Below are 15,423 nucleotides of genomic sequence, written 5' to 3'. Positions count from 1 at the left end.
TATATATGTTAACCTGTCATACTGTATATCTGTTAACCTGTCATACTGTATATCTGTTAGACTGTCATACTGTATATCTGTTAGACTGTCATACTGTATATCTGTTAGACTGTCATACTGTATATATGTTAGACTGTCATACTGTATATCTGTTAGACTGTCATACTGTATATCTGTTAACCTGTCATACTGTATATCTGTTGGACTGTCATACTGTATATCTGTTGGACTGTCATACTGTATATCTGTTAGACTGTCATATTGTATATCTGTTAGACTGTCATACTGTATATCTGTTAACCTGTCATACTGTATATCTGTTAGACTGTCATACTGTATATATGTTAACCTGTCATACTGTATATCTGTTAACCTGTCATACTGTATATCTGTTGGACTGTCATACTGTATATCTGTTAGACTGTCATACTGTATATCTGTTAGACTGTCATACTGTATATCTGTTAACCTGTCATACTGTATATCTGTTAGACTGTCATACTGTATATCTGCTAGACTGTCATACTGTATATCTGTTAACCTGTCATACTGTATATCTGTTAGACTGTCATACTGTATATCTGCTAGACTGTCATACTGTATATCTGTTAACCTGTCATACTGTATATCTGTTAGACTGTCATACTGTATATCTGCTAGACTGTCATACTGTATATCTGTTAACCTGTCATACTGTATATCTGTTAGACTGTCATACTGTATATCTGTTAGACTGTCATACTGTATATCTGTTAGACTGTCATACTGTATATCTGTTAGACTGTCATACTGTATATCTGTTAGGCTGTCATACTGTATATCTGTTAGACTGTCATACTGTATATCTGTTAGACTGTCATACTGTATATCTGTTAGACTGTCATACTGTATATCTGTTAGACTGTCATACTGTATATCTGTTAGGCTGTCATACTGTATATCTGTTAGACTGTCATACTGTATATCTGTTAGACTGTCATACTGTATATCTGTTAGACTGTCATACTGTATATCTGTTAGACTGTCATACTGTATATCTGTTAGGCTGTCATACTGTATATCTGTTAGACTGTCATACTGTATATCTGCTAGACTGTCATACTGTATATCTGTTAGACTGTCATACTGTATATCTGTTAGACTGTCATACTGTATATCTGTTAGGCTGTCATACTGTATATCTGTTAGACTGTCATACTGTATATCTGTTAGACTGTCATACTGTATATCTGTTAGACTGTCATACTGTATATCTGTTAACCTGTCATACTGTATATCTGTTAGACTGTCATACTGTATATCTGTTAGACTGTCATACTGTATATCTGTTAGACTGTCATACTGTATATCTGTTAGACTGTCATACTGTATATCTGTTAGACTGTCATACTGTATATCTGTTAGACTGTCATACTGTATATCTGTTAGACTGTCATACTGTATATCTGTTAGACTGTCATACTGTATATCTGTTAGACTGTCATACTGTATATCTGTTAGACTGTCATATTGTATATCTGTTAGACTGTCATACTGTATATCTGTTAGACTGTCATACTGTATATATGTTAACCTGTCATACTGTATATCTGTTAGACTGTCAAACATCAAGTATATTATTAAGTTGAGGACTATTTTTAGTTTAGTAGAGGTCTTCTACTAATATCAGACCTCTCTCTCTCTCTCTCACTCACTCTCTCTCTCACTCACTCTCACTGTCTCTCACTCTCTCTCACTCTCTCTCACTCTCTCTCACTCTCTCACTCACACTCACTCTCACTCTCTACTCTCCACTCTCTCACTCTCTCTCGCTCACTCTCCACTCTGCTCTCCTGTCCTCATCTCTCTCTCTCACCATTTTACCATTTCTCCACTGAGAGTCTCTGCTAACTTGTCAGACAACTTCTCCACGGTGCTAAAAGCTGTTTTTAACTTTCTTTAACATTCATATTTACATCAAATACATGTTATTTCTAATCGTGCCATGAATGTTTTAAAATAATATATTGTTTGATCTGAAACTAGCCTATCCAGTGTATTTACAGAGGGAAGAGATGGACAGATTATTCAGTGACAAGTAAGACAGAGTTTTTACCTGGCGGTGGTTAAGATGGTGATAATGATGATTGTCAGGCTGAGAGAGAGAAGAGGTGATGCTGGGACGGAGAGAGAGAAAGACTGTTAATCTGATGCTCTGGAGGAATGTTGATGTTTATCACCAGAAATATCCTGTCTTCAGGGTGGGAGGAGTTTCTGGAGTTCCCCTGGTCCCACCCTTGAGTGGTGACATCATACCTTACCTAAGAAGTCAATTACTTCCTTCTGATGATGATGATGAGGAGGAAAAATCTCAGCTTGTGATTGGAATAGAGGTGGTGTTTTGGAAGTTCCTCCCCCTCTCCCTGTTGTCTATCAGTTTAGACCTTTTGTCCATTCTGCAGTATATAAGACAGGCAGAGCTCACCTGAGAGACAACCTGCATCCTCCCTACCTACGCTACATCATCCACCCATCCATCGATCCCTCGCCGACAAAGAAGAGAGAGGAGAAACAGAGAGAAGAGATCCAAAAACGACCAAGCAGAGGAAGAGTTGAACAACAGAGAGAGTGAAGACAGACAGACAGACAGACAGACAGACAGACATGCTCTCCAAAGTACAGGTAAGACTCAGTCATGTAGTCAATATGGTCACCAGGCATAACCTACAGTATATGAGACTTATATTAAATTATTTAGTTTGAAATGTATAGGTCTCTTTCTGTTCAACTTCCTCATTGTGTTAGAGACCTAGAAACCTGTCAGTACATTAGTAGAGGTTAGAGGTTAGATAACTAGAAACCTGTCAGTACATTAGTAGAGGTTAGAGGTTAGATAACTAGAAACCTGTCAGTACATTAGTAGAGGTTAGAGGTTAGAGACCTAGAAACCTGTCAGTACATTAGTAGAGGTTAGAGGTTAGAGGTTAGAGACCTAGAAACCTGTCAGTACATTAGTAGAGGTTAGAGGTTAGATAACTAGAACTCTGTCAGTACATTAGTAGAGGTTAGAGGTTAGAGACCTAGAAACCTGTCAGTACATTAGTAGAGGTTAGAGACCTAGAAACCTGTCAGTACATTAGTAGAGGTTAGAGGTTAGAGGTTAGATAACTAGAAACCTGTCAGTATATTAGTAGAGGTTAGAGGTTAGATAACTAGAAACCTGTCAGTACATTAGTAGAGGTTAGAGGTTAGAGACCTAGAAACCTGTCAGTATATTAGTAGAGGTTAGAGGTTAGAGGTTAGATAACTAGAAACCTGTCAGTACATTAGTAGAGGTTAGAGGTTAGAGACCTAGAAACCTGTCAGTACATTAATAGAGGTTAGAGGTTAGAGGTTAGATAACTAGACACCTGTCAGTATATTAGTAGAGGTTAGAGGTTAGAGGTTAGAGACCTAGAAACCTGTCTGTATATTAGTAGAGGTTAGAGGTTAGATAACTAGAAATCTGTCAGTACATTAGTAGAGGTTAGAGGTTAGAGGTTAGAGACCTAGAAATCTGTCAGTACATTAGTAGAGGTTAGAGGTTAGAGACCTAGAAACCTGTCAGTATATTAGTAGAGGTTAGAGGTTAGATAACTAGGAACCTGTCAGTACATTAGTAGAGGTTAGAGGTTAGAGACCTAGAAACCTGTCAGTACAATAGTAGAGGTTAGAGGTTAGATAACTAGAAACCTGTCAATACATTAGTAGAGGTTAGAGGTTAGAGACCTAGAAACCTGTCAATACATTAGTAGAGGTTAGAGGTTAGAGACCTAGAAACCTGTCAGTACATTAATAGAGGTTAGAGGTTAGAGACCTAGAAACCTGTCAGTACATTAATAGAGGTTAGAGGTTAGAGACCTAGAAACCTGTCTGTGGCATGTTGAGCTTTAACCATGTTGTGCTGCTACCATTTTATGCTGCTACTATGTTGTGTTGCCACTGTGTTGTGCTGTTACAATGTTTTGCTGATACCATGTTGCGCTGCTACCATGTCTTGCTGTTGTGCTGCTACCATGTTGTGCTGTTGTGCTGGTACAATGTTTCCTGCTGATATGTTGCTCTGCTGCCATGTTTCTGGCTCAGTATCTGGCAGAGTATTGTTACCCTCTGGCTCAGTATCTGGCACAGTATTGTTACCCTCTGGCTCAGTATCTGGCAGAGTATTGTTACCCTCTGGCTCAGTATCTGGCACAGTATTGTAACCCTCTGGCTCAGTATCTGGCATAGTATTGTTACCCTCTGGCTCAGTATCTGGCACAGTATTGTTAACCTCTGGCTCAGTATCTGGCAGAGTATTGTAACCCTCTGGCTCAGTATCTGGCATAGTATTGTTACCCTCTGGCTCAGTATCTATCAGAGTATTGTTACCCTCTGGCTCAGTATCTGGCATAGTATTGTTACCCTCTGGCTCAGTATCTGGCATAGTATTGTTACCCTCTGGCTCTGTATCTGGCAGAGTATTGTTACCCTCTGGCTTAGTATCTGGCAAAGTATTGTTAACCTCTGGCTCAGTATCTGGCATAGTATTGTGCCTTAGTAACCAAGGAAGAGAGTCTACATCAATGTTTCATGTTTTGATTCACACTGTGAACCTGTCATTCAGTAACTCATATGCAACAGTAAGCTGTGGTTTGATATTATGCTGTTTTCTGTCTGTGTTTCTCAGAGATGCTTCAGACCTGCGTCTGTTACGCTGAGACGACTCCACCAGTCAGCCCTGGATGGTCAGTAACAGCTCAGCTTGATCTCACTCACTCTCTCTCTCTCTCTCCTCTCTCTCTCTCTCCTCTCTCTCTCTCCTCTCTCTCCTCTCTCAATTTTACACATTAAGCTTCTTCTGTCCTCAGTGTTTTTCTGACAGTATTTATAGTATATATATATATATATATATATATATAGAGGCTGTTGGTCTGATCTATACTAACATAGAACTAGGCTATATAGACCTTCCTAGATACAGGCTGTGTTGATTCTATACCAACCTCTCCTCTTGTCTCAGTTCAGACATCAGTAAACTGAGCTTGGAACATACTGGGGAGGTTTAAAACATTCCTGACTTCTTTCCTCGTCTCTCTCCTTCTCCCCTCTCCTCTTCAACCCATCTCCTATCCTCTCCACCTCTCCTCCTCCTCTCGTCCTCCTCCTCCTCCTCTCGTCCTCGTCCTCCTCCTCCTCCTCCTCCTCCTCCTCCTCCCCCTCTCCTCCTCCTCCTCCTCCTCCTCCTCCTCTCCTCCTCCTCCTCCTCCTCTCCTCTTCTCTCCTCCTCTCCTCCTCCTCTCCTCCTCCTCTCCTCCTCCTCCCAATCTTCTTCTCCTCCTCCATATCCTCCTCTCCTCCTCCTCCTCCTCTCCTCCTCCTCTCCTCCTCCCTCCTCCTCTCCTGCTCCTCCTCCTCCCCCTGTCCTCCTCCTCCTCCTCTCCTCCTCCTCTCCTCCTCCTCCTATCCTCCTCTCCTTCTCCTCCTCCTCCTCCTCCTCCTCCTCTCCTCCTCTCCTCCTCCTCCTCCTCCTCCCCTCTCCTCCTCCCATCTCCTCCTCCTCTCCTCCTCCTCTCCTCCCCTCTCCTCCTCCTCCCCTCTCCTCCTTCCATCTCCTCCCCTCTCCTCCTCCTCCTCTCCTCCTCTCCTCCTCCTCCTCCTCCTCCTCTCCTCTCCTCCTCCTCCTCTCCTCCTCTCCTCCTCCTCTTCTCCTCCTCCCCTCTCCTCCTCCTCCTCCTCCTCTCCTCCTCTCCTCCTCTCCTCCTCTTCCTCCCCTCTCCTCCTTCCCTCTCCTGCTCCTCTCCTCCTCCTCCTTCTCCTCCTCCCCTCTCCTCCTCTCCTCCTCCTCCTCCTCTCCTCCTCCTCCTCCTCCCCTCTCCTCCTCCCATCTCCTCCTCCTCTCCTCCTCCTCTCCTCCCCTCTCCTCCTCCTCCCCTCTCCTCCTTCCATCTCCTCCCCTCTCCTCTTCCTCCTCTCCTCCTTCTCCTCATCCTCCTCCCCTCTCCTCCTCTCCTCCCATCTTCTCCTCCTCCTCTCCTCCTCTCCTCCTCCTCCTTCACCCCTCCAGTGGTAGATCATCCAGCCTCAGAGGACAGTGTGACAGACAGTTTTGGCAGGTTCATCCATGGTGTCCAGCCCCACCAGCTGACCCCCACCGTGCTCCACCGCAGTAAGAGGATGGTCCTAGACTCCATCGGAGTGGGACTACTGGGCAGCACCACACATGTCTTCCAGCTGGCCCTGCAACACTGTCAGGTGAGAGAACAGAAGACAACTTTATTGTCCATTGGTTACAATGTTTAATGTTACTGTCTATCCTCTGTCTGCCTGTATGCCTGTCAGATTGTATGTCTGTCTGTCTGTCTGTCTGTCTGTCTGTCTGTCTGTCTGTCTGTCTGTCTGTCTGATTGTCTGTCAGTCTCTCTAACACCCCCTACTGTCTATCCTCTGTCTGTCTGTCTGTCTGTCTGTCTGTCTGTCTGTCTGTCTGTCTGTCTGTCTGTCTGTCTGTCTGTCTGTCTGTCTGTCTGATTGTCTGTCTGTCTGTCTAACGCCCCCCTACTGTCTCTGCAGCACATGTACGGTCCTGATGACATCAGCAGTGTGTACGGACGCAGAGGAACCAGACTCTCCCCAACCCTGGCTGCCTTCGTCAACGGAGTGGCTGTGAGTAGATATATTTACACTAGATCTGAACAGACACATGTTGAGTAGATATATTTACACTAGATCTGAACAGACACATGTTGAGTATATATATTTACACTAGATCTGAACAGACACATGTTGAGTTGATATATTTACACTAGATCTGAACAGACACATGTTGAGTATATATATTTACACTAGATCTGAACAGACACATGTTGAGTTGATATATTTACACTAGATCTGAACAGACACATGTTGAGTAGATATATTTACACTAGATCTGCACAGCCACATGTTCAGTAGATATGTTTACAATATTTACACTAGATCTGCACAGCCACATGTTGAGTAGATATATTTACACTAGATCTGAACAGACACATGTTGAGTAGATATATTTACACTAGATCTGAACATACACACAGTGAGTAGATATATTTACACTAGATCTGAACAGACACACGTTGAGTAGATATATTTACACTAGATCTGAACAGACACACGTTGAGTAGATATACTAGCATGCCCCGCCCACCTGAGGATCTGTCATTTTCAGCCATCTATTTCCTGTGTTTGAGTGGTGCAAAATCAACTTGTCACTTAAAACCTCTTAAATGTGAAGTCCCCAATTTGGGGACTGTATTTGAATGTTGTTATAAAATTCAATCTGGTATGAGAACGGTAGCCCCTCTCTGCAGAAGCAGGGTGTCTGCGGAAAGCTGAGTATCTTGGCTATTGATCAATGCCGTCAAATATCTGGTATGACTTACTACCATATATGGGCATACGAATTTATAAGAACAGAATGAGCCGATGACCCTATTTCAAGATGGCTGCTACCTACATTCCGGTTAGCGTTGTGAAGCATAAACGAAATAAACACATAATACGTAATACACCGAAAGCCGGGACTCCACAGATCATGAGGATATCTTATTTGTCTGCCTGTGACCTTCCGTTATTGATCACCAGCCCCGAGATTCAAAATGTTCATTTTACAAGTTTTCACCAAACAGCAAACATCTTCCAAGGTAAGCTTCCATATGTTCTGTGTTTGAGCTGTAGCTACATGGGGGAACACATCTGGCCTATTGCCATCTGATGATGTATGACTTAATGGGAACATTGAATGTCCACCGAGTGACTATCTGTGCACATCAAAAATATGATGTTGCCTGCTTACAACGCTTTGGCCTGAATGTCACGTCTGGAGGAAACCTGGCACCATCCCTACGGTGAAGCATGGTGGTGGCAGCATCATGCTGTGGGGATGTTTCTCATCGGCAGAGACTGGGAGACTAGTCAGGATCGAGGCAAAGATAAAGGGAGCAAAGTACAGAGATCCGTGATGAAAACCTGCTCCAGAGTGCTCAAGACCTCAAACTGGGGCAATGGTTCATCTTCCAACAGGACAATGACCCTAATCACACAGTCACACAGACAACGCAGGAGTGGCTTTGGGACAAATCCTTGAGTGGACCAGCAAGAGCCCGGACTTGAACCCAATCAAACATCTCTGGAGAGACCTGAAAATAGATGTGCAGCGATGCTCCCCATCCAACCTGACAGAGCTTAAGAGAATATGCAGAGAGGAATGGGAGAAACTCCCCAAATACAGGTGTAGCGTCACACCCAAGAAGACTCAAGGCTGTAATCGCTTCCAGAGGTTCTTCAACAAAGTACTAAGTAAAAGGTCTGAATACTTATGTAAATGTGATATTTCAGTATTTTTTTAATAAATTCTGTCTAACGCCTGTTTTTGCTTTGTCATTATGGGGTATTGTGATGTCATTATGGGGTGTTGGGATGTCATTATGGGGTATTGTGATGTCATTATGGGGTATTGTGATGTCATTATGGGGTATTGGGATGTCATTATGGGGTATTGGGATGTCATTATGGGGTATTGGGATGTTATTATGGGGTATTGTGATGTCAATATGGGGTATTGGGATGTCATTATGGGGTATTGGGATGTCATTATGGGGTATTGGGATGTCATTATGGGGTATTGGGATGTCATTATGGGGTGTTGGGATGTCATTATGGGGTGTTGTGATGTCATTATGGGGTATTGGGATGTCATTATGGGGTATTGGGATGTCATTATGGGGTATTGTGATGTCATTATGGGGTATTGGGATGTCATTATGGGGTATTGGGATGTCATTATGGGGTATTGGGATGTTATTATGGGGTATTGTGATGTCAATATGGGGTATTGGGATGTCATTATGGGGTATTGGGATGTCATTATGGGGTATTGGGATGTCATTATGGGGTATTGGGATGTCATTATGGGGTATTGGGATGTCATTATGGGGTATTGGGATGTTATTATGGGGTATTGTGATGTCAATATGGGGTATTGGGATGTCATTATGGGGTATTGGGATGTCATTATGGGGTATTGGGATGTCATTATGGGGTATTGGGATGTCATTATGGGGTGTTGGGATGTCATTATGGGGTGTTGTGATGTCATTATGGGGTGTTGTGATGTCATTATGGGGTATTGTGATGTCATTATGGGGTGTTGTGATGTCATTATGGGGTATTGTGATGTCATTATGGGGTATTGTGTGTAGATTGATGAGAGTGAAAAAACAATTCAATCCATTTTAGAATAAGGCTGCAACGTAACAAAATGTGGAAAAAGGTCAAGGGGCCTGAATACTTTCCGAATGCACTTACGCAAATTTTCTTCATTTTAACAGAAAATATAAATGATAATATCTGAAACAATGAGGATATAGGTCAGGTTGAACATTAACCATAAGGGTACAGTGCTCTAATGCCATGGCAGTACTTCAGCCAGACGGTGAGGATGGTGATAATGTACACAGCAGCCAGCCATGAGAACCCTGGCCTCACCTCACCTCACCTCTCCAGGGTTTCCCTGCTCTGTCTGAGTGTTAGAGACAGACAGACACAGACGGCAGAGAGGTAAAAATATCAGAGAGCTGACAGGCAGATCGTCATCTTGTCATGCTAAGATCATTTAGCTCCACCCTTGGCAGAGCTCAAGACTAAAACAGAACTAGAACAGAGATTAGAGTCCTGATGTCCAAAACAAGCTGGATATGTCAATAGGGTGGAGTCCAGCAGAGTGGACTGGCTGAAGTACATACTGAGTGAACATCCTTGTTGTTAAAACAATCTACCCTCTGTGCCCAATAACATGCTTAACTTAGAGCCTCTCTCTGTAGGATACATAAAGAGATATTCATGACTCTACAGTCCCTACACAGTCACTCTGACAGACCTGCTACTGTTATTATATTCCTGGGTCTCTACAGTCACTACACAGTCACTCTGACAGACCTGCTACTGTTATTATATTCCTGGGTCTCTACAGTCACTACACAGTCACTCTGACAGACCTGCTACTGTTATTATATTCCTGGGTCTCTACAGTCACTACACAGTCACTCTGACAGACCTGCTACTGTTATTATATTCCTGGGTCTCTACAGTCACTACACAGTCAATCTGACAGACCTGCTACTGTTATTATATTCCTGGGTCTCTACAGTCACTACACAGTCACTCTGACAGACCTGCTACAGTTATTATATTCCTGGGTCTCTACAGTCACTACACAGTCACTCTGACAGACCTGCTACCGTTATTATATTCCTGGGTCTCTACAGTCACTACACAGTCACTCTGATAGACCTACTATCGTTATTATATTCCTGGGTCTCTACAGTCACTACACAGTCACTCTGATAGACCTGCTACCGTTATTATATTCCTGGGCCTCTACAGTCACTACACAGTCACTCTGACAGACCTGCTACCGTTATTATATTCCTGGGTCTCTACAGTCCCTACACAGTCACTCTGACAGACCTGCTACAGTTATTATATTCCTGGGTCTCTACAGTCACTACACAGTCAATCTGACAGACCTGCTACCGTTATTATATTCATGGGTCTCTACAGTCACTACACAGTCACTCTGACAGACCTGCTACCGTTATTATATTCCTGGGTCTCTACAGTCACTACACAGTCATTCTGACAGACCTGCTACCGTTATTATATTCCTGGGTCTCTACAGTCACTACACAGTCACTCTGACAGACCTGCTACCGTTATTATATTCCTGGGTCTCTACAGTCACTACACAGTCACTCTGACAGACCTGCTACCGTTATTATATTCCTGGGTCTCTACAGTCACTACACAGTCACTCTGACAGACCTGCTACCGTTATTATATTCCTGGGTCTCTACAGTCACTACACAGTCACTCTGACAGTTATTACACCAGATAACTCTCTGACTGTTTACTGTCTGGTGTGGTTAACCAGCTGTCTTCCTTGGATTAGTGATGACACATTTACCATCAACCACTGAGTCTGTTAATAACAGGTGTCTTTATTCTGGGTCTGTTGTCCAGGATCACTGTGTCTGTTGTCCAGGATCACTGTGTCTGTTGTCCAGGATCACTGTGTCTGTTGTCCAGGATCACTGTGTCTGTTGTCCAGGATCACTGTGTCTGTTGTCCAGGCTAACTGTGTTTCTTGTGTGTCTGTTCTCCAGGCTAACTGTGTTTGTTGTGTGTCTGTTCTCCAGGCTAACTGTGTCTGTTCTCCAGGCTAACTGTGTTTGTTGTGTGTCTGTTCTCCAGGCTAACTGTGTCTGTTCTCCAGGCTAACTGTGTTTGTTCTCCAGGCTAACTGTGTTTGTTGTGTGTCTGTTCTCCAGGCTAACTGTGTTTGTTGTGTGTCTGTTCTCCAGGCTAACTGTGTCTGTTCTCCAGGCTAACTGTGTTTGTTGTGTGTCTGTTCTCCAAGCTAACTGTGTTTGTTGTGTGTCTGTTCTCCAGGCCCACTCCATGGACTTTGATGACACCTGGCACCCTGCCACTCACCCCTCAGGGGCAGTCCTTCCTGCCCTGCTGGCGGTCAGTGATATGCTGCCCAGTAACAGCAAGCCTAGTGGGCGGGACTTCCTGCTTGCGTTCAATGTGGGTATAGAGATCCAGGGACGACTGATGAGATTCTCCAACGAGGCTCACAACATCCCCAAGAGGTAAGGACCCTGACCCCTGACCGCTAAACCTAACACCGACACTAACCCACAACATCCCCAAGAGGTGAGATCGGTAACATCAGAACCTTGGAGTGTACACTTCAGAGACCAGAGGAAGGTAACATCAAAACCTTGGAGTGTACACTTCAGAGACCAGAGGAAGGTAACATCAGAACCTTGGAGTGTACACTTTAGAGACAGGAGGAAGGTAACATCAGAACCTTGGAGTGTACACTTTAGAGACGGGAGGAAGGTAACATCAGAACCTTGGAGTGTACACTTCAGAGACAGGAGGAAGGTAACAGCAGAACCTTGGAGTGTACACTTTAGAGACAGGAGGAAGGTAACAGCAGAACCTTGGAGTGTTCACTTTAGAGACAGGAGGAAGGTAACATCAGAACCTTGGAGTGTACACTTCAGAGACAGGAGGAAGGTAACAGCAGAACCTTGGAGTGTACACTTTAGAGACAGGAGGAAGGTAACATCAGAACCTTGGAGTGTACACTTCAGAGACAGGAGGAAGGTAACAGCAGAACCTTGTTGACTGTTGTTCTTCCTTAACAACTGCCCCCCACCCCTCCCTCCAGGTTCCACCCCCCTACTGTTGTTCTTCCTTAACATCTGACCTCTCTCTCCCTCCTCCCCCCTCTCCCTCCAGGTTCCACCCCCCTACTGTTGTTCTTCCTTAACATCTGACCTCTCTCTCCCTCCTCCCCCCTCTCCCTCCAGGTTCCACCCCCCTACTGTTGTTCTTCCTTAACAACTGACCTCTCTCTCCCTCCACCCCCCTCTCCCTCCAGGTTCCACCCCCCTACTGTTGTGGGTACTCTGGGTAGTGCAGCAGCCTGCGCCCGCCTCCTTTCTCTGGAACACTCCCAGTGTAGCCACGCCCTGGCCATCGCTGCCAGCCTATCAGGAGCCCCCATGGCTAACGCCGCCACCCAGTCCAAACCCCTCCACATCGGCAACGCAGCGCGGCTGGGGCTTGAGGCGGCTCTACTGGCCTCTAGAGGTCTGGAGGCCTCACCCAGGGTCCTGGATGACACCGCCGGGGTCGCAGGGTTCAGCGCCTTCTACGAGGACTACGCCCCACAACCTTTGGCCTCCCCAGAGGAAGAGGGGTTGCAGTTCCTCCTAGAGAACCAGGATATAGGGTTTAAGAGGTTCCCGGCCCACCTGGGGATGCACTGGGTGGCCGACGCTGCTGCCGCCGTACACAAACTGCTGCTGGGGGAGCAGGGGTCAGGGGGGAGTGGTCAGGGGTCAGGGGTCGTAGGTCAGGTCCAGGACATCCTGCTCAGGGTTCCCCGCTCCAAGTACATTGATCGTCCGTTCCCGGAGTCGGAGCATGAGGCCAGACACTCCTTCCAGTTCAACGCCTGCTCTGCCCTGCTGGACGGAGAGGTCACCGTGGACTCATTCTCCCAGGAAGCACTGCAGCGCCCCGACCTCTACTCCCTGCTGGGGCGTGTCCACGTCGAGCATCCCCATGACAACCCCGCTAACTTTGACCGCATGTACGGCGAGGTGCAGGTGACACTGGTGGGCGGGGACGTCCTGAACGGACGCTGTGATACTTTTTATGGTCACTGGCGTAACCCTTTGACCAATGAGAGCCTGAGGAAGAAGTTCCGTAGCAACGCTGGGGCGGTCCTTCCCAGAGAGAAGGTGGAGGGTCTGATAGAGGCAGTAGAGGGACTAGACAAACTGGAGGACTGCTGTCCTCTGCTGGAGCAGCTACAGTGATCACACACAGAGCTACAGGGATCACACACAGAGCTACAGGGATCACTCACAGAGCTACAGGGATCATACACAGAGCTACAGGGATCACACACAGAGCTACAGGGATCACTCACAGAGCTACAGGGATCATACACAGAGCTACAGGGATCACACACAGAGCTACAGGGATCACACACCACATCACAGAACTCCTGACCAGCTGATGTTTCTGCGTTTTACAACATCATGTTGTAAGAGACAATTAAAATTGTTCAAAGATAAATGAAGTTAAAATGTAGAATCTACTTCCAATGTGAGGGAAGAGGGAGAGTCTATAGGTGATTGACTTTAGCTGTACATTAAATTATATAAACAATCAAAGCTAAATGATTAAGTACAGCATATTTTGGTGTATCCATTTATATGACCCCGATTAGGGTCCCTGTGTTTCCTTGACAACGTATCTCTACAGTCCTGAGTGGATGTTGACAATAACAACAATTCATTTGAAGGATGGACGTGTATGTACATGTGATTTTATTATGAAGTTTATTTTCTATTTTGTTAAACAGTCTTGTATTCTACCAAACATGTATATTATTATGATTCTATACTTGAATCTTAATTAAAATATTATATTAAACTAATTACAGCCTTGATCTGTTTATCCTTCTCATTTACCTCACTGAATCAGAAGAACAGAAGCAAACAATAACATGGGTATGTTACCTGACAAAAACAACACATAGATACTATATATATATATATATATATATATATATATATATATATATATATATATATATATATATATATATATATATATATATATACAATAATAACACATATATATATACATATATATACCCAATATTAACACAGAGATACTATATATATATATATATATATATATATATATATATATATATATATATATATACAATAATAACACACATATATACATATATATATATATATATATATATATATATATATATATATATATATATATATATACCCAATATTAACACATAGATACTATATATATATATATATATATATACAATAATAACACACACATATATATATATATACCAAATATTAACACAGAGATACTATATATATATATATATATATATATATATACAATAATAACACATATATATATACATATATATACCCAATATTAACACAGAGATACTATATATATATATATATATATATATATATATATATATACAATAATAACACACACACATATATATATATATATATATATATATATACCCAATATTAACACATAGATACTATATATATATATATACAATAATAACACACACATATATATATATATACCAAATATTAACACAGAGATACTATATATATATATATATATATATATATATATATATATATATATATAGATATATACAATAATAACACACATATATATATATATATATATATATATATATATATATATATATATATATATACCCAATATTAACACATAGATACTATATATACAATAATAACACATATATATATATATATATATGTATATATATATATACCAAATATTAACACATAGATACTATATATATATATACAATAATAACACATAGATATATATATATATATATACCAAATATTAACACATAGATACTATATATATATATACAATAATAACACATAGATATATATATATATACCAAATATTAACACATAGATACTATATATATATTTATATATACAATAATAAATCACAAATAGAAATTTGAACACTTACGACGCTGCGTTTTGGTCTACTCCTTCTTCCACCAACGAAAACCGTTACAATATATATATTTATATATACAATAATAACACATAGATACTATATATACAGTGGGGCAAAAAAGTATTTAGTCAGCCACCAATTGTGCAAGTTTTGATTAAATTTCCAACATGAACATTTACCACGCTGCGTTTTGGTCTACTCCTTCTTCCACCAACGAAAACCGTTACA

The 15,423-nt window shown here is 42.5% G+C and overlaps 2 protein-coding genes across 2 annotated transcripts in view; one reads left to right on the top strand and one right to left on the bottom strand.

Moving 5' to 3' along the window:
• Positions 1-2,303, bottom strand: part of LOC110504478 — a 24,329-nt gene extending 22,026 nt beyond the window's left edge. The window contains exon 1 of the mRNA XM_036970191.1: positions 2,096-2,303. The gene's annotated coding sequence lies outside the window, so the exon portion shown is untranslated. The remainder of the gene's footprint in view (positions 1-2,095) is intronic.
• Positions 2,304-2,428: 125 nt separating this feature from the next.
• Positions 2,429-14,072, top strand: LOC110515535 (cis-aconitate decarboxylase). The gene is made up of 6 exons (XM_036970192.1): positions 2,429-2,661; positions 4,688-4,745; positions 6,065-6,252; positions 6,571-6,663; positions 11,485-11,690; positions 12,491-14,072. Exons 1-6 carry the CDS (start codon positions 2,644-2,646, stop codon positions 13,434-13,436), a joined length of 1,509 nt encoding a protein of 502 aa, XP_036826087.1. The 5' UTR covers positions 2,429-2,643; the 3' UTR covers positions 13,437-14,072.
• Positions 14,073-15,423: the final 1,351 nt, after the last annotated feature.

This window comes from Oncorhynchus mykiss, chromosome 31 (assembly GCF_013265735.2).
Source record: "Oncorhynchus mykiss isolate Arlee chromosome 31, USDA_OmykA_1.1, whole genome shotgun sequence".
NCBI lineage: Eukaryota > Metazoa > Chordata > Actinopteri > Salmoniformes > Salmonidae > Oncorhynchus > Oncorhynchus mykiss.
Note: the sequence above shows the minus strand (reverse complement) of the source record. Positions and strands in the feature narration are given on the sequence as shown.